The sequence below is a fragment of the Solanum dulcamara genome, chromosome 8 (assembly GCF_947179165.1).
Source record: "Solanum dulcamara chromosome 8, daSolDulc1.2, whole genome shotgun sequence".
In the NCBI taxonomy this organism is placed as follows: Eukaryota; Viridiplantae; Streptophyta; class Magnoliopsida; order Solanales; family Solanaceae; genus Solanum; species Solanum dulcamara.
The window spans coordinates 72,089,731-72,109,893 of record NC_077244.1 but is presented as its reverse complement, the minus strand read 5'-3'; the positions used below and the strand labels follow the sequence as shown (position 1 = coordinate 72,109,893).

The 20,163-nt window shown below is 31.5% G+C and overlaps 2 protein-coding genes across 5 annotated transcripts; both read right to left on the bottom strand.

The window, feature by feature from the left end:
- Nucleotides 1-2,267: 2,267 nt before the first annotated feature.
- LOC129899631 (uncharacterized) lies at nucleotides 2,268-4,627 on the bottom strand. Its single transcript, XM_055974642.1, has 8 exons — nucleotides 4,087-4,627; nucleotides 3,969-4,002; nucleotides 3,669-3,869; nucleotides 3,492-3,581; nucleotides 3,339-3,404; nucleotides 3,154-3,245; nucleotides 3,015-3,062; nucleotides 2,268-2,752 (listed from the first exon to the last, which is right to left on the bottom strand). The coding sequence occupies exons 1-8, from the start codon at nucleotides 4,455-4,457 to the stop codon at nucleotides 2,635-2,637; spliced, it is 1,020 nt and encodes a 339-aa protein (XP_055830617.1). The 5' UTR covers nucleotides 4,458-4,627; the 3' UTR covers nucleotides 2,268-2,634.
- A 3,289-nt stretch (nucleotides 4,628-7,916) lies between these two features.
- LOC129898832 (60S ribosomal protein L44) lies at nucleotides 7,917-20,163 on the bottom strand. Of its 4 annotated transcripts, XM_055973521.1 has the most exons (7): nucleotides 20,009-20,116; nucleotides 18,581-18,741; nucleotides 18,384-18,461; nucleotides 16,542-16,682; nucleotides 14,890-14,966; nucleotides 13,867-14,031; nucleotides 13,117-13,587 (listed from the first exon to the last, which is right to left on the bottom strand). In XM_055973521.1, exons 2-7 carry the CDS (start codon nucleotides 18,677-18,679, stop codon nucleotides 13,413-13,415), a joined length of 735 nt encoding a protein of 244 aa, XP_055829496.1. In that variant the 5' UTR covers nucleotides 18,680-18,741; nucleotides 20,009-20,116; the 3' UTR covers nucleotides 13,117-13,412. The 4 variants fall into 4 exon arrangements, with proteins under 4 accessions (XP_055829497.1, XP_055829498.1, XP_055829496.1 ...); XM_055973520.1 differs by lacking the exon at nucleotides 18,581-18,741 and having other exon boundaries at nucleotides 20,009-20,163; XM_055973522.1 differs by lacking the exons at nucleotides 13,117-13,587; nucleotides 13,867-14,031; nucleotides 14,890-14,966; ... (1 more) ...; nucleotides 18,384-18,461; nucleotides 18,581-18,741 and adding exons at nucleotides 7,917-8,208; nucleotides 8,299-8,373; nucleotides 9,311-9,490 and having other exon boundaries at nucleotides 20,009-20,163.

Sequence of the window (20,163 nt, the reverse complement as noted above, 5' to 3'; positions counted from 1 at the left end):
TATTATTAATTATAGTCATTTCCCAATATATTTTTGGTGATATAGTAAAATTTTCATATTATTTATTGCTCCCTAAAGAAGTGTGATCAAATCAATACTAGATAAGTAAAAATGGACGCAGAGAGTAATATTAGGGGTGACAATTGAACGGGTCGAGTCAAGTTTGGACGGATCATAATAGGCTAAGACAACAATTGGGTTAAGACTCAACCCAATCCAAATTAGTTTGGGTCAAAATGAGTTATAATGGGTCAAGATCCAACCTAGCCTAATTTTTACTAAGCTTTTTATTTATTATTTTAAACTATTTTAGTACCTAATAATTTTTTTTCTTTATTATGGCTATATATAACATATTAAATTGAAAAAAAAAAGTTTTAAAAAAATATTTTAACAAGATTTCATATGAGCCAATTTGGGTTACATATCGACCCAATTTTTTATGGGTCGAACTAATGAATGGAGGGTCAATAACCAACCCAAACTTAAACGGATTGGGTTGGGTTGGGTTGGGTTTGATTTTGTCACCCATAAGTAATATCTACATCCAAGACTTCATCGTTTTTCTAAACTTTGTTCGCAATATAGTGATCGCTTCCATGTTTTCTCTGAATTTCATCGGTTCCAGACTCAAGTGCATGTTCATCCATCGAGCAAAAAAGGGAAATGGAGAAAAATCTAGTGTTTGATAACTAATTATAATACTTAAAAGGGATTGTTACATGCATTAAACAGTTTTGATAACAAAAACACACAATTTCTTAATCATATAGTAAAGTAAGTGTCACTGAAGAAAATTAGTGGTTTCCATCTTCCTTCATTGATTGGTTATAGGGTTGTACAATATTATATAGGGTATTTAATTTATAATTAAGGTATGTGCACGTATGGTGACAAATTGTCGAAAAAAGGATGTTAGCCTGTTGGCAGTTGGCACCAACCCTAGACATCTATCTCATATGCTTTTCAATAATATAGGAATTAATAGTCAACCTTGAATAGCACATATTGATAATGAATCCCTTAAACCCATCATCATCAAGATTGTTGAGCAAGTAGCCCTAGGAAGACGACTCTGCTTTACTAGAAAGATGTGGTATTCATTAGCGAGCGTCTGGTGATTGAAAATTATGAGTCGGAAGCTACAGTCAAATTCAGTCCTTTTAAACATAATCTAGAGTGTTGCTTTTTTGTGGATTACCAATTGGAATCTTTTTGCACTGGTTGTTTACAAAAGTTTTTTTTTATAGGCATATTTATCACTTACATGTGATTAAATGATATGTATTATCGTCTTAACTTTTAATTGCTTAGGTTAAATTGTTTGATTTGATATAATTATTAAGCATGAATGAATCAATTTTTTTAATTTGACACGACTTGTCATGCTTGGAACATCACCACCAACTTGTTGAGCAGGCTTATGAAAATGACTCTACTTTAATAGATAGAAGTGTACATTAACGAGCGTTTGATGAGCCGTTAAATCCAGTCCTTTTAGACAGAACCTAGAGTGCTACCTTTTGTGGATTAAAAGGGCCCATTTGAACCTGTTGAAACATGAAAGCCAAGGCCCAAGGGACAGTCCTCATGATATAATCATATAAAAATGATGATTCCACACCCTTTAACCAGCTTTTTTGACTGGGATTGAGTTTCTTTTCCAGTATATGTAGTCATTGCCCCACCAAAAGTTATTTGAGATCTTAACAGTAGTGTTGAAAGCTGTACAATTTAAGTTAACAAAGCACAATGTAGTCAATAATCAATACTACTCCACAACAGAGAAAATTGATTGTCTTAACAAACGGAAATAGGGAAATTACAATAACAAAGCACTGCTTATTCTCTCTTGTCTAATACCGAAGTGACACTCTAAATATCGACACTTAATATATTGTTGGGTTCTTTTCGTTAATTACACCAAATGACTATGAAAATGAGTGGTCTTGATCTTTTGACCCCCTTCAACCTCAAAAGCAAAAACTTGTTGAACTTGAATTTCTTTCCATTGGACAAGCGGGATCAAAAGTTCAGGACTATCCACCTCCAAGGCCATTCTTGTAAATCACCCGAGGCTCTGATTTTGTTAATACTGGTTTTGGCCCATTCATAACACACATGGAGCTTTAACCAAATTCCAATTTTAAAGATGGATGAACATTATCAAGTAGATAGTGTTGAAAGGAGGAAAAAGAAATGTTTATAATTCTTTATAATTCATATGGAATATTATATTCTCAATCTTCTGTACACATTGCAAGTAAGAGCTCAACATTAAGTTATATGAATAACAAATCTCTGTAACCATAGTTACCCCAAGATGTACATCTAGCAAACCAGAAGTTCAAATCTATATTTTCTTATCTAAACTTCTAAAGATTCACAGTTACTTTGCTACATAAGTTTTTTTTTTTTTCATTTCGTCGTTCCTTCCAGGAAAAAGAACAAAAGATCCAAGTTGGTGTTCAAAACATGCGGTGCTGTCATATTCTCCGTCATATATAGAAATGAAATGATTTTCCCCTAGTATAGCCGTCTTGAAAGCTGAAAATTCGTTATTTCACCTTGTACAGTGAAAATTCAAATAGCCGATCCCTACTTGGTTGGGACTGAGGCGTGGAAGCTGTTGTATCATCTTGCACATTGATAAGACTGAGGAAACCACTTGGAGAGCAAATGGTGTTTCAGCTTCATTACCAAAACAAATGCACCATAGCATGGTATGTGCATAAATGCCACCAACAAGTACCTGAAAATATCAATGAAGTTCATTTTCTTGATTAAAGAGAGCAACCATCAAGAATCAAAGTAAATCTGCTAGTTTATTTGCCAAAACAAATGGACTTTTTCTCTATGCTATTCGGACTCTCCAAAAATGTCATTGTAACTGTGTGTGATACTCCAAAAATACTCTAAATGTAGAGGATTCTGCAGCAACAGCTCGACATTTTTAAAGAATCTAAGCAACATAGCTCTTTTGTATAGTTTAGGACATGATAGGGAGTACATACCACAAAGGTGAAACTGCAGATGATAGATCAAGGAATGGATATGGCCACCTGTTTAACAAAATAACATCGGTACTAATTAATCGATTAAACAAGATTTAAGAATGTAATAACATACATAGGAATACAGCATTATCATTACCAGATTGAGATGCAGGCATGAACAGCCCACTGGAAAATAACATAAACTCCTGTCCACACAAAGAAGTATCCAATCCGAAACCAAGGGAATCGCTGAAATAACATAACATAAGGAAACTGATGATCAGTTACTATATTAAATCTACAAACACCACATTTGGTAATCGATAAAAGTATGCAACTTACCAAGCAATTCAGAGCAGTATCACCAAGTAGAAATATAACATTGACTGAATGCATATTTATAATCCACTGCAAGATAGATAACATTAACATTTAGAAACAGCGACGAACAGTAATATGCAGAACCTCATTGAGCTTCTAGTGTAGCATACTCACAAAATTTAACTTGTAGCCTTTAATTGTCAAATATGGAACAAGTATGAACCAGAAGACACAGTCGGTAAGCGTTACAGCCCCTGCATTCATCTTTAACAAGAAGAAAGGAACAATCTTTATAAGTCAAAAGTTGTTTACTTTACATCTTAAATTTCATTGAATTAATTCGCGATATACCTGAAAGATTATTTGAAAAACATATTCCCAAAACTCAGCAATTTGGCGAGAAGACTTTTCTGCATTTTCCACCATATGTTTTACAGCAATTGAGTTTTCTGAACCATACTCATTATCTAACCTCTCAATATCAGCTCCATCAATACCAACAACTTTATTATGATACTTATAACATCCATACATTGATAGAACAGATCCAATCTACATAAACAAACATTATATTATAACATACGCATTAAGCAACATAACATAAGACACGAAAAATGTACCTATTGAACCATGAATTTTACGTTCACTTACCGCGAAATAAATAGTAATCAGCGTGAATGTCCACCTATTTTACAACAAAAATCAAATATTAAAATCGTTACAGTCAAACTTATCTATAACGGTCAACTTCTATAACAACATTACTTACTGAGTGTAATAGTAAAAAATCTCCCATTCATCAACAGTAACATTTAAGATTAGCAACAACAGGAGAATCAAAAAGGCAAAGACTCTAAAAGCAAGAAGCCAAGCAGGGTGTATAGTTTTGAGACATGGCCTCCAAACTTCATCTTGATACAATAAGCCAGGGGACTCTGTTTTCTGGCCTTCACTGTTTCCATTTTTTCGAATTCGAGGACCTTCATGCTTAATTATAAGTATTGCAGCAAAGACCATTGATGTTAAAACCCAAATGCAACATAGCAAGAACCTCCAATTAAGCCAGTAACTATGAATTGTTGTATCAGCAGTCTTCACTGGCTGCCAAGAATTCTTTGGGGCTCTTGTTAAAATACTCATTACAGTATAATTTATTTATTTTTTACAAAGAATTGAAACCCCAACAGACTGAAGGTGAAAAAGAATATAAAATACAAAGGGATGGAGCTTGTGATATGATGTGTAAATGTGTTCAAGCAGCAGTGATAAAAAGATAAAGGAAGCTAAGGCCAAAGGTGCAATGTAGTATAAAGCAAGTTTCTCATGGACAATGTATATAAGAGGAATATTTGTACAGTTATTGTTGTGGTCAGAAAATGCAAAACAGGTGATAAGAAATTGACCAACATTGATGTTTGAAAGTAAAGCAGAGATTCCAAACTTTTCAGTCTATATTTGTACAGTAATATATATATATTCGAATAAAAGATGGGAAGTTATTAATTGTAAGCAAAGAAAGACAAGGCGGTGGGGCGTGGGGGGGAGGGGTGTAGGAGATGCTTTGTTTCTTTACTTTTAAGAATTAAAAATTACAAATAAAAAGAGAGGAAAAAAAATTAAAAAATGATAAAAGAGAAGAGAGAGAATAAAAAAGTATGTTGTTCTTTGAGGACAAGTTTCTTTATTTATTATCCCAATAAGATCTGCAAATAGGGCATATAGTCCTACAATGTAAAGTCACAATCTCTATATGCCCATGCAAATATAAAATTATCCCTACATTATGTTTGGAGGTTTATTTCTTATTGTTTCAGTATTGTATTATATTATTTTAATGAATATAATATTTAAATAAATTATGTCATTTTTTGTTATTATATAATATCACACGTCATGAAAAAGTAAATTTATAAAAAAAAAAGAAGTAGAATACGGAGTAGATAAAAAGATATGATAAAAAATAAAATACGACTATTAAATAATAAGAAAAGACAAAATAAAAAGAAAAAAATTAAAATGATGATGCAATCACACCAAATCAATTGTTACACAAAATAAGACTTTTTATCTGAAATAAAATTTAAATAATAAACAAAATAAATATTATATTTAACGATACTATGGGTAACAACGATCTAAACAAGGTGCATGACACAACATATATTACGTTTTTGCTTGCATAGTTTGTTGGAGCAGTCTTTTTTAGTGTTTGGAATTTTCAAATGGCATAGAGAGGTGGCAAGTGGACCCACCTCCTCTGTGTTTGTGGATGGATTGCTTGTTGGGCTTTCTTGATAAACACAAAAATGTATACTTTACTAGTTATTAAAAAAGAAGCATTGCACTTTGCAAAGATTTAGATAATTGAAATGATGCTAAAATTGCAAGTCTTCGAGATATATCATTAGCTCAACGATGATTGTATTGACTCAAGAAATGTGTTCTCTTTTACTACTAAATTTTAGTTTCTTGTTATGTGCTATCAATATTTTAATCTTATCAATTTATATACTCATCATCGTCCGCTGTTTCTATCAACACTTAAATGTTCGAATGATAATAAAATAGTTATTCTTAAATCACGAGTAATTAAAAGATGGTGCCACATGAATTTAAATTAATAGGTATGAAGGAGGGCCAAAGTTAAAACAAAGTAGAAATACGATTTGAATGGTGACAATTATTTTAATCGAAAAAAGAGAAAAATCACAAGGAAAGTGTTGGGTGATAAGGCATATACATAGATAGAGAAGGGCATAGGGTTAAATTGTTACGCGTTTTGCCTCTGCGTACACGCCATAAGAAAACGCATATTGGTTTTTCTTGCTTTACCTCTTTGTTTTCACTTGTGGGTGAAGGGTCCACATCTGAGTTCATCTCGAATTCATGTCAAATTTTACATTAAATGTTATATTTGGTGTAAAATTTGGTGTAAAGTTGCTCTAGTTTATGTCAAATTTTACATCAAATTGGGTGTGTGAATAGTGTTGGTGCTACACTATTCATCACATTAATTATCCTTTTTAATTATTTTATTACACAATACTTTTAATTAAATATTATATAAATTATATGTTTTAATTAAAAGATTTTATTACTTTTACGTAATATTTTTTATAATATTATAAAAAAATTATAAATTATTTTCCTTTACTTGAATTTTTTTGAAATTAATTTTATGTTAATTCTACTAGAAATTTGAATTGGATATAAGTACAATTAACCTTGACAAAAATTAAATATGCAAAAATACAAATTGGTGGATAAATAATACAATATATTTTAGAATTATCGAAAATAATAAACATTCAACAAACTAGCAATTGATATACATCAAAATTGAAATATAAAATTCATAATAATTTTAAAGAGTACAACAAAACATAATAATTTACAAAAATTACAACAACTTAATAATTTTAAAGAGTACGACAAAACATAATATAAAAGCAGCTCATTTTGAACTACGTAATACATTAATGGAGCACCATAGTGATTTTGAAAGTTGAATATTCATGTAAAATTTAAAATAAAAATTTTAATTGTGTAATATTTATTTAATTATATTTCGTTAATGATTTCACTTTTATTTGTGTTATCCATTATTATCTATAATATGTATTTTTTCTAGCAATTTATATTATTTAAAAAATTATAATATAAATAATTTTATATTAAATGATATAATTTGAAACAATATGAAAATTATATATAGTGAATGTTTTTTAGAAATAATTTTGTTTTATGAAATAAAAAATAATAATATAATAATGAAGAAAGAGAAAAAAAATTCTTTTTAGTATAAAATTTGATGCAGTGGGTTAGGATCGGAGAAGCCCTAAACACCCTTATGTATGCCCTATTGTTTTGGGCTGAAAAGACAGTCAAACTTGATTCGCAAGCAACACAGTAAGTCCCACCTTCTTTTCCTTTTCTTAATTTGGAGGCAAAATTAAAACTACTATTGGGATCAAAGTACACACTATTAATTGTTTCTTGCAGCACACATATGTTTATTCACTGCCTAGTATGTTTATAGGAGAGATATTAAAGTAGACACTGCAAAACTGTCGGCATAAATCTTATTACGCCACAGTTCTACTTTTTGTTTGGCAACAAAGTATACAAGTATTAATAAATATTAAACCCCAGGACAAACAATTCTGATAGGAGCAAGGCTAAGGAATAGCAAATCCCTAATCCTTTATGGCGTTTAGATTTTGATGTCTCAAACTTGGAAGACATCAAAAGCCAAAGAAACCTACTGCTAACTAAGTTCTAAAGAATTTTTACAATCTTCCTAGGATTTAATTGACGTTTTCCACACACTACACAGCAGCTTAATGGCATCTAATCAATCCTAAACTTATTTGGTATTGCAGATCATATGTTCAGTCTGCAAACCCAACTATCCGTCTATTCCTTGGAAATATTAGTAAAAAAATTAAAGGAGTAACAAAAGAGAAGTAATCACAACATGACCAAGTCATCGGAAGCACGAAAGGAGATGAAAACCTGAACAATCTTGCAACAAGTGTAGCTTCTATTACTGATAATACTTGGTTAGTTGTGTACCTTTAAGTTGCTAAATCTATAATATAAACTAATTGATGCAGCCAAGGAGGCCATAGCTTACGCATATCATTGCATATCAAAACTTCTAAATCAAAAACTTGAAATATTCATTTCATCTCCTGATAATCTATCACAGACAGCACATAATTAATCATGAAGTGATAACAAAAATTCCTTAACTACATTCAATATAACAAAAATATCTGAACAGTGAATAGAACAGAAGAGAAAGATCAAATTGTGCTCCACAAGCAATCTAGAAAAGAGAGGTTCCTTTCCCTTTCTTGTCCCCACCAATCTCAAAATGCTTGCACCTCTGCACAACACCAAAACACCAAGGACAATGAATATTTTTTTATAATAATGAAAATGCAACTGCAAAGTAGAGATCTATCAGTTAACCAACCTTGATTGGGTGCTGCGACACATGTTTGCAACCTTGGCATTGTAATCTCAAGACAATCTTCTTTGTGGTCTTTGCCTGTTTTGGAATGGAGAAAGAAAGATAAACACAAATCAGTGATAAAGAACCTAGCCTTGAATATCAAACATGCCCACATACAGACTATGGCGAGTAATCATTGGAAATCTCCTTCTCTCCCTCTTCTCATTTTATCAAATGACTAATATTTCATATTTCTATTTAAATAGATTAAGTCACTAACTATCAAATGTTCATTAATTATTGGGTTGAGATGGATCCAGATCCAGTTTGGCTTAGCTGGCTTGAAGTCGCATGTAACCACCAAATGTTGAACAAACACCTTTTTAAGTGTTAAAGCTAGTTTATTTACAAATAGGCAGTTACATGTTTGAATATGAGTACTAAAACCGAAGATAAACAATTAATGTACGTGGCAAGAAAGTGCCGATAAGCACTTCTTTTGTTGAGCAAACATAAAAATCTTTAGAGCGGTTAACACTATAAGTGAGGCAATTATGTCAATAACTTTTAATCTCAAATTAATTCCAATATAAACTAATTTGCCTCCATGCACTTTAATCATAAATCAACTACATATGGTTATTTTGAGTCTAATATCAAACAAGAGATGGAAGCCTCAAAATCCATATCGTTTGGTAGCCTTTCACTTCAAAATCTCATAATATCTGCTGTTTCTTGTACCTCGATTATTATGATGTTTTATTGTAGTTTCCTTTCTGTTACTATCTCCTATTTGCTACTTCTTTTCTTAGAAGTGGTCTATCAAAAACAGCCTCTCAAGGTCTGTGTACACTCTACACCCCCAAACCCTATGAAGTCGTTGTAAATGATTATCTATAGAATTAGCTACAGGACTTAAAAATTGGATTATTATATTGATCAGTGGAAATGTATCTTCTAGATTATATAGCCAATATGCAGTAGATTGGAATTGAAGCATAAAAGTTGTTGTATGCTAAGGAATGTTTCTCACCTTTTTGTGGAAGACAGGTTTTGTCTGTCCACCATAACCTGACTGCTTGCGATCATAACGACGCTTTCCCTGAGCAGCTAAGCTATCTTTGCCCTTCTTGTATTGTGTAACCTTATGCAAGGTGTGCTTCTTGCATTCCTTGGACTTGCAGTAGGTTTTCTTCGTCTTAGGAACGTTCACCTTCAACAGTTAAAACATTCAAAACTGAATTAATCCAACATAACACATCAAAACATTACTAGATTCAATGAAACATATACAAAATTGAACTAGCAGCATGCTTCTCAATGAAATGATTAGTAAGGATCTACTCATTTTTCTCTCAGTTTCAGTAAATTGTAATAAATTATGGATATATCCCTTAAGCCAAAGAATCTCCAAAGAAAAATCAATAGTTGGATATCACTTTACCATTGTCGCCGGCAGAGAACGGAACAGAAATGGCAGAGAACTGACGCCGTTGAATAACCCTTTGATGTATGAAGAGATTGGATTTTGGACTGATGCTTAGGGTTAGTAAAAAGAGTGGGCTATTAGTGGACTTGGGCTAGAGAGAATATATGTTATTGGGCCTCACGTGGCCCTTATTTATTATGTATCCACTTTTTCAAAAATATATGAAATTAGATTACTCGAAACGCGGTTGTAAGAACAATTAAAATAAAATTGAATATTATGTCATTATTTATATTAAAAAATTATTTTTTATTAATCCAACATATTTTTATAAAATTCTCAAAAGAGGATTATAAAAGAAGTAAATATGAAATTACTCATTGAAGAAATGAGCATTTGTGAACTTAAAACTAGATTAACTATGAAAAAGCTCAATTAACTGCAACGTTTCATTGATACTGATGGAGCATTAATTTCCCTGATTAATATTTAGTATTGTAGGGTTTTTTGTCTTTTTCTTGGCACCTCAATTTTTTTTTTCTCTTTCATATTTCAATTCTAATAATTTCAAACTTCATTTTCAAAGTTCACTTGACATATATTCTCCTTTTTTTGGCCACATGCAAATATTGTTGTAGATAAAAAATATAAAATGGATTAGACTTACATAGAAAACTTACAAAAATCAAAGGACTTTTTTTTAACTTATGAATTTAAGAATTGTCATTAATTTATAATAAATTTAATAAATAAGCTAGAATATGATTAATCCCTCAATTAAGAAAGATAGAAGAGGTTATATATATAATTTGGAGATGGAATTTAAATTCATTGAAAATTTAAATATATTTTTTCTAATAGTCATCTTTGAAAATGAAAAGTATTTCGACGAACTTTACGGTATGTAAGGTACTAAATATAGACAAAAACATATATATATATATATATATATATATATATATATATATATATATATATATATATAAACTTTATTGGATCACCAGCAAAATTATAAATCATAAAAATTAAAAATTGAAATTTTTGGATTTTATTTACTTGTGCTTTAGTCTATTTGATAAATTCTTCAAAACTTTTCTATTACGAACAGAAAAAAAGAGAAACATTTTTAGAAACTTATTTTGAAGGGGGAAAACACAATACTAAGAAGATTTCAAAAAAAAAATGAAAAGAAGAAGATAAACATTATTCTAGGCCATAAAAAAGTATCACATCACTTTGTTTATGCCTAACTTTATATTATATATAGATTTTTTAAATATAATTAAACAAAATGGGTAAAAACTACTTTTAAAAACAGACAACAAAAAAAGCATGATCTAATTAAGAGAAAGATGTGACCTTTCAACTTCTTAGAAACGATGATGCATGAATAAGAAAGAGAGAATTATTTATTTAAAAACAAATTAATAGAAAAATGTCAAAAAAAAGAGAAAAAAATATAACACCTTCCTTAATCTATGAGGCATGTTGCATCAACTCTCCTAATCTACCTTTAATATATATATATATCGAGATTTAATGTAAATACTTTACACAGATAACTTTTCACCTCATTATAAATCAAAACAGAAAGTTTTTATTATAGGTTTCAAAACAGATGAAACAATTAAAAAAATCACATTATTTAAAAATTATAATCATCTTTCAAAAACAATAAATCCATAAATCACCAAAAATGATTAATACAATTACATATATCGAATTAGAAAAATTTTAAGCAAAAAACAACAATAAAAAATAATTATCCTCAAGCAAATAACACATCAATGAATTACATAAAAAAAAATGTGATAAATAAATTGCATCAAAGTACTAATTTTCTAACTAAGCTAAAAACAACAACAACAACAAAACTAAGTTGTAAAAGGAAAGAAATGCAAAAAACCCTACCTGCATCAAAATGAATGACAAAGATCATTTGGTAAAATAGGAACTTGTTAAATATTGTACTACTTGGTGGAGTATATATAACTTCCACACTAAGATGTTTTAAAGATGAAAGGTTTGATAATCATTAATATTTATTAATTACTAATTAAAAGTAGTCATAAAGATGAAGAGATGTGAGTTATGAAGATGATTTTTAAAAATAGATTATTTAAGAAAATAAGGAAAAATGTCAAAAAAAGGAGAAAAAAGATAAATAGGATCCTTGATCAAAGAGAAGTGTCACATCACTTTTTTAATATCTAACTTTATATTATATATAGATTAATGTGTTAAATTTAAGTTTATTTTGAATAGATTTGCATGTTGAATTGTTAAAATTCTAAGAACAATTTTTTTGAGGAAACAATTCAACTGCACTTCAGACACATATAATTAAAATTTTAGTCAATTTTTACATGCATTTAATCATATAAAATTAAAAAAAAGCTAAATTAGTTTGTTAGATTTGTTATTATATTGACAAATTGGTTATTAGAGTTTGTAATATGCAATATATGAAGATTATATTTCAAATTTGATTGGAGTAGAATTGAATGTTGAATTACTGAAATTTCAAGATAATTTTTTGGGGGAATAAATGCTTTAGATAGATGAATAATTTGATTTGTTCTTTCTCTCTCCATTATGACATTAAATACTGAAATTACTCCTTATCACATTAAAGTAGTATTAATACAAGTAAATTACCCTTTTCATCCCATTTTAATTGTCATAATTTTCTTTTTTAGAGTCAAATTATATAAATTTTGACTAACATTTTAAGATGAATTTTTTTATCATATTGATATGAAAAAAATTGTAACTTATAGTACTTTTCGTATAGTTTTTGAAGATCTATTTTTTTTTACTTTATAATATTGAGTTAAAGTAATATAATTTAACTTTAAATTCATTATACTGGATTAATTTAGCTGCTAACTCTAGTATTTTTCCTCTCTTTCTTTTTTTTTTTTTTAAAAAAAATAGTAATTTAATGGCTTATTGGTTTGGTTTTACAAGTAAATAAAATAAGTTTATAAATGAGGTATGATATCAACTCGCACATCACCAAATAAAATATATCTGAAACAAGGGTGATATTGACAAGGTTTTTTCCAAAAAAATGATTCATTCTTAGGAAATTAAGCACACTGTCCCTTTCCATTCTATATGACACACTTTTGTTTTAATTTGTTTTAAAGTATCAGAAATTGTATGTATCTAACCTTATCCTCCCATTTTACCCTGTCACAATTTGTTACACTCACTTGATATTGAGGCTGATTTTTTATCATAGGAAAGAAAATGATGCAAGGGCATGCGCAACTCTTACCATCTTTCACCTCACTTTTGGTAGTAAAAGCACTTCTGTTACTACAAAACATTAGTTGAGCTTTCTACTCTTGTTGCATTTCAAATCTGTTGATATTATTGAAGGTATAACATTTCTTACCACAATGTTGAGGAGGTTGTATACACAATCCAAAACATCACCAAGTATTATGTTCATCAAAGCAATGAGAATTTTTCTGTATTTAAATTAATTCTTAAAGGCATTCTTTTGTTGATGAAACTAGTATAGATGTGAATTCAACTGTCATTTGTCTTAGAATCAATTGCTAATGAAAGTGTGTCGATATAACCACTTGAAACCTAGGAAACGTGAAAGCAATTACCACTCTTGAGATTGATGGAGTCGGGGAAGACAATAGCCTTTTGCTGGTTTCTATTGATATATAAAGGATAGAATATAAGGTTAGATAGCAGAGCATTGTAGCTGGAAGGCCTTCTCGGGGGCTTTTCCATCGATTTTTGAATGGTGAGGGACATCAGAAGGCATCTTTGTGGCAGAGAGACTTGTTTCATTGAACACTTTAACGACTTCTTGGTAAACAATGGCATTACCTTCTGGTGTGAGATGTAAGCCATCACTGTAGCAAAATAAAACAGAACAAATGAGAATTTTCACATATCACCACTAAGAATATCGCACAAGTACTAAGGAGAGTAACTGTCCAGACACACGTATATTGTTAATGCTGTAGCAAGAATGTCAATAGCCCCCACCCATTCCCCTGACCCCAAATCATTCTTATAAAACACGTATAGGCATGATCATTCATCTAACACCATATAGTACAACGAACTTCAAATAATAATGGAACTGTGCAAAGTTTTACTTAAAAGGATGGGCAAATTTTGTCACTTACCTGAGGAATTTTCTTTGCCAACCCTCTGTTTCCTGCATTTTAGACCACAGATTGACGGAAGGGAGACCTAGCTCCTTGGCCAATTCAACACACTGTTTTGCATACTCTCCGGACACTTCATTTGTCCTTTCTGGCAATTGCATTGCTTTGTCTCCATATTGGGACCTGTTTTTAAAATTGAAAACTAAGATATCCCAACGCAATAAGTTCTGTTTAATCACATGCAATACCAAAAGCTGAATGAATGAAACGAAAAATTAAATAGGAAAAAAAACTTGGTTTCACTGATGGAGTTGATCCACTTGCAACAGTTTAAACTGAACTGCTTTGCTTGTAGATGGAAAAAGAAGAGAAAAAAATTGGCTAAAAGGAAAATGACCAAAGAACAATGCAAAGAATATGCCGTGATGTCCATGGAGTACATGATAAAGGCAGATGCCATACTGCTAAATGGCAATGGGGTCGTTAAACGTTCATCAATAATTAAAAAAATCATTTACTTAACTGTTGTTGTAAAAGTTATAGATAGGAATGTCCTCTGTGATGAGGGGACACTAGTGTCGGGTTGGGCTCTTGTGTAAAACTGCATATTGGGCTGCAATATTGGGTACTGTTTGATAGCCATGAGCCCATGACAATGGACAGTGCCTAATGATGCTGAAGCTGTCTTTACAGCAATAGCTGTAATCTATCATTCAAATAGGCACTGCACACATAAACCAATTTGCTCATTCCACTTTCTTTTTGCTCTCTTTTTTGGGTTTTTCAATGAGAAGTTAGATTATTCTCTCCAATTCATGTTTGAGAGGGCTTATCTCTCCAGTATATGCTGATAAGTTATTGGATATTGTTATCTACTCAGCTTTTGAACAGTGAAGTCCTATCCCATTGCTAAAAGGAGCCTGGGGTGTGTCAAGAAGTTCTCCAACATCATAGACACCATAGAGTTTTGAAGAAAAACAAACAAAGCAATTGTTTGCCTCATTATTTTTATTTTACCAATAGAGAGAAAGTGGATTGTACCTCGCATATTCAAACCGTCCTGCTTCATCAATTGGTGGTGGAGTTATCAGCAATACTAGCATTGACGGGGAGCATTTCTGTGTTATAAATAAGATGAATGAGATATACAAAAGAGTAAAGCTCAACCCAGATTTATAAATACATACATATTATAATAGAAGACATTGGACGGGATAAATTTCATTTGTAATAAGATGATAGACATTACTAGAAGAGTGAAAATCAAACTATATTCAATTTGTCAGCAGGTGGATTCAGGATCACTATATACTTGGGAGATGAATGCATTCTAGGAATTTTTATCTTTTATATCTTCTCAACAAGCCCGTGCAAAAATGGAATGGGAATCTTGAAAATAAAAGTAGGAAAATCCTAAGCCTGCTTAAGCCAATTTAACATTCCCATTTTTTTGCATTGTACTTTTGCTCATTATTTGCGGTTACGAATAGTTAGTAAAGTTAGATATTCCTGCAAATTTGAATGTTTTTTTTTTCTTTTGCAGATAATTTGGGTTTTAAGTGAAGTCATTCACTGATGCTAGAATTCTACCATTTTAGCAAGAGTATGAACAAAAAATTGGGCAGAATCTGCATGTCTTTCAACTAGTACGACAACTAGCTTTTCTTGGGAGGTTGCATACTATCATGGACTACCATTACATAACTTGCATAGTGACTTCCAAACTTGGTTTAATAGATATTTCATTCTTTCTAATGTTACTAATGAATATGTGTTCCTCTGTGTTACACTGGCTCCTAACTCTTTCTGATGTTACTGACCAATACCTCTGTGCTATCTTGTCTTTGTCAAGACGTAATCATGTCAAACAGGTGTGACATGTATATCTTCACTTTGCATTAATCTTGAAAATACCATACAAACATGCTAAAAATGCACATACCCTGCCAAATCATATCTGAATCTTATACTCGTATTAAGTCCATGAATATAGGTGTTCCTCTTCTAAAGTGGGCAAGGAGAAGAAGAAAAGGTATGACAGAGAAGCAGATAACCCTATCAACCATCAAGAATATATTATCCTACAATAACCTACAATAAATTATTTGATTAACACAGGATATCCACAACCACAGTCGATAATGAAGTTTCATAAGTCTGCTACTAAAATCTTTATAGTATTAATTCAGTTCGACTATTCCACAAATTACAGAATTGCTGGACACGAAAGTCCATGAGATAGAAATGACTACTAACCAGACCTTAAGAATATTGTTCACAAGATGTCAAGCTTTAAATAATAGCTCAGCATCGGAGGCTCAATTTGATTCTTCAGTGTCCTCGTCATAAGACAGGAAATTGCCGCAATGCTTCTATATTTATTATGATGAAAAACTAAATATAAATTTTACAATTTTTTCTTTTTACAGTGGGATTGAGTAGCTCTGTGTTTTACAAATTCCTAATAGCTTAGACTCCACTTTTTGCTTTGCTGCATTGGCTTAATACTACTATAAAAAAATGCATTGTCACTACTCACTATTAACTCTATCCTTTTCATCATCCACATCCTCCCATTTTCATTATTCAACAAGTCTTCCACAGACAAACATAATTAGGAGGAAAAATTTAGCACATGTGGAAGTCGGCATTTAGCAACAAACAAGCATGATTGAATTGGAAAAATTCCAAACCTTGAAATGCTGTATCATTTTTCGTAGATTTTCCTTATATTCCTCAAGTGGGACATGTTGTCTTTCACTGGTTCTTCCCAAAAGAGCAGCATCATTGGCTCCAAAAAATATAGTGGCAGCAACAGGAGGTGTTGGAGCATCCTGAAATTTAACAAAAATACACTAATCAAAAGATTTGGCAATAAGTAACAGTGCAGCTCATGACCACAACAGACCTTTGTATATATTTGTACTAATAACCTCAAAGCTGAGGAGACTGAATGTAACAAATAGCCGCATAATTCAGCTTTGATTGAATAGGATCCTGAACAAAATCACTCACTTGGAAATTGGAGAAAGCAAGGTTGAAAAAGAGGAGCAACTTTTTGATAAGGTAATTGTTTTTTTGAGATTATGATAGTACCGTTCTTATACTAGTAAACCACCAAATCAAGCATCAAAAACTCAGCTTCCTGATGTGGCTGGTCCCAGAAGTCTGTTGTTCCATGCCCAATGTCATCTTCTGTTCTCTATAAAAATCTGAATTACTTGAAAATTGCCCCAGGAAAATATACATTTCTTCGTCCTTGTACCCTCCGTTACATAGAACATCAGAGATGTCTATTCTACCTTCCGAAACAAATGTGCGAGTAGAACTGGATGTTCACCACCTGTACCATTGCCCGGTCCCACGGAAGAACAACAAATTGCACAGTGCCTCTCCTCTTATCCCATACTCCTAACCCTTGTTGATTGTATTCAGTTGTTGTTTTTTCCACGAGTCTTTCTTGATCCCATTGTTCCATGAACACTCAAATTGGGTATAAAGCCATCGAATCCATAAAGAATTCAAAATTCAGAAAACAAAATAACGCAATATTACCATCATTTTTAGTAGAGAAGCTAAACAAAGTAGGTCACTAATCTTTTAAACATTCATCACCAACCTACTAATCTGTCTAGAATCTAACTTTTTACTCCAGTCTAATAAATTGATTGAAATCTTCCCAAGTATGCTTATGCTCTTCCATACTCCCCTATCAACAGTTCCCCATCTCTCGTATATGGCATTAATAAGCTTTATACAAACATCCTTACCTTCCATGCTACACCCTCCACAACCATTTGAGTAGCAGACTTTTATTACGTAGCTTCAGATTTCTCACACCCAAACTGCCACCCCCTTCTTGTCTCTAAGAACCACCTGCCATTTCACCAAATGAATTCTTCCTTTGTCTGCATTACCATCCCATAAGAATTGACTTCACAAAGATTTCACTTTTTTCTACATTGCAACTGGCATTGAGAACAGGAACATTAGATGGGTAGGACTACCATCCAATACTGTTAACAAGAGTACATATGCCCTCTTCCATGGAGTAAGTTCACTTAGCACATCTGTCCATGGCACCTTGCCACATGCTTCGATCATTCCTTCGTGCCCCTAGTGGAAGCCCCAAATAAACAGTGGGGAACTTTTCCACCTTTCATCCTGGGATGTCAGCTAGTTCCTCTATGCAATCATCTGCATCAATACTGAAAATACTATTTCTAAATCATTACAACTCCCAAATGTCTTATCTCCATAGGATCCAACATAAGTTGTATATCCTCAGTATCCATCAACAAATTCAGTAGATTTCCAACTACAGATTACAAAAAGAAAATCTTACTTTCTCTTTGTGCCAATTGCATTTTGCAAATTCAATAAAATTCCTGATCTTACTACTCTTCATCAAAACTACAAATTTAGCAATATACTCCAACAAAATATCCTAAATAATTACACCCCATTGAATATTCTACTTTCAATTATAATATGATCCAAAAAAAGGAAAATGCTAAGAGGATGGGGTTACGTACCAATGGAAATAGGTGGTGTAGCAAGAACAATGCCCATCTGGTGTTGTATCCACCGTAGCCACGATTCAATATATCAACCTTTTACAGTAAAAGATCAAATCCAATGACTTTATATTATTAGAATTCCTATAATCGTTCAATACATTAAATTGAAACAAAATATATGTATATATATATACACACACACACACACAAACCTTGCGAGCATAAGTATCAGCAAGAGCAGCACCCCAACCACCTAATCTGAAGGATTGTTCAGTAATGGAGTCCCCAAATAATACTATTTGTGGCCTCATTCAGTAAAACAAAATTTCTGCAATTCTTGGATCTTTTTCTCCTTTTAGACAACTTCAAGTAACTACATTTTCAAAGAGTTATAAAAGCCAGAACCAAATACTAAAAAGGAGAAAATGCAATTTTGGTCCTTGTATTACTGCCTGATTACACATTTGGGCCTTGTATTATTTCACTCAAATATTAAAACTCGTTTTGACGAATTTGTATTTTACAATTTGATTTTTCAAGATTCATTATCTTCTTAGATTTAAAATCCATGAATAAGAGGCAGATTTTGTATATAACAATACTATATTTTTCAGCTGGATGCAACATTGCCAAGAACATATATTAAGTGTCGATATTAAAGAAACCTACAATTTTAGCAGGTTTGTGTTGGCATTTGTTTTAAACCCATTTATTTACTATTATCATGTGTAGAGCTCTAATTTACCAAAGAAAAATGTTGCTTGTTATATAATATGAACTGATCATATAAGCTATGAATTTTTCAAATCTTTCTACAAAAGTATTTTTTAAAAAATTTCATTCGATGATGTTAGAATTCCTATAAAGGATTATGCTTAGTGCTTTCATCTGTTGCAAAAATTAGATTGGGAGTAGTTGAGTTTATGATCATTAAAGCATTGCCAAGCTTAAAAACAAAGCCACAATTATAACTTTCGTTTGTCTCAAGGATCAAAATCACACAATTCTTGAACTTTTTTCTTAAACACAAACAATTGTTCTGTTGCTTTAACTTCAGACTCTTTAACACGACAAATCTCCTCTCTCAATCCTCCTAACTCAACATCTTTTTCACCTAACTTAACCTCGTGTTTCTTCACCCTTTCGAGTTCCATCTTCAACCATTTGATACAGTTATCTTTAATCATCAAATCTTCTTGTGTTTTAGAATGAAATTCCCTCAAAAGTTTAAGTTCTGCAATTAGTTCCCCTGCCTTTTTAGTTGATAATCCTTCATTAGATAATTTTTTCATTTCTCTAATTTCAAGAATTGCTCTATTTTTTTCACCTTCAACAAAATTTAATTGCTCTTTTGTCTCCCTTAACTCCTCTTCAACATGTCCCAGTTGCTCTTTCATAACCACAACTCTATTATTCACAACATACAACCAAAAAAAAATTAATCCTTTTACACAAAAAATTAATAAATACCTCAATTAAATTGTCAATCATGGATATATTGAATCTACCAATATTTTATTATATACTTTACAATATATCAGTTAAGCCGTGTTTAAGTTTCAGTAAATTGTAATAAATTCTGGATATATCACTTAAGCCAAAGAATTTCAGAGCAAAATCAATTGTAGGATATCACTTACTATTGTCGCCGGCGGAGAATGGAACAGAAATGGCAGCGAAGACTGACGCCGTTGAATAACCCTTTGATGTATGAAGAGATCGGATTTTGTACTAAAGCTTAGAGTTGGTAAAAACATTGGGCTATTAGTGGACTTGGCTAGAGAAAATATATTTA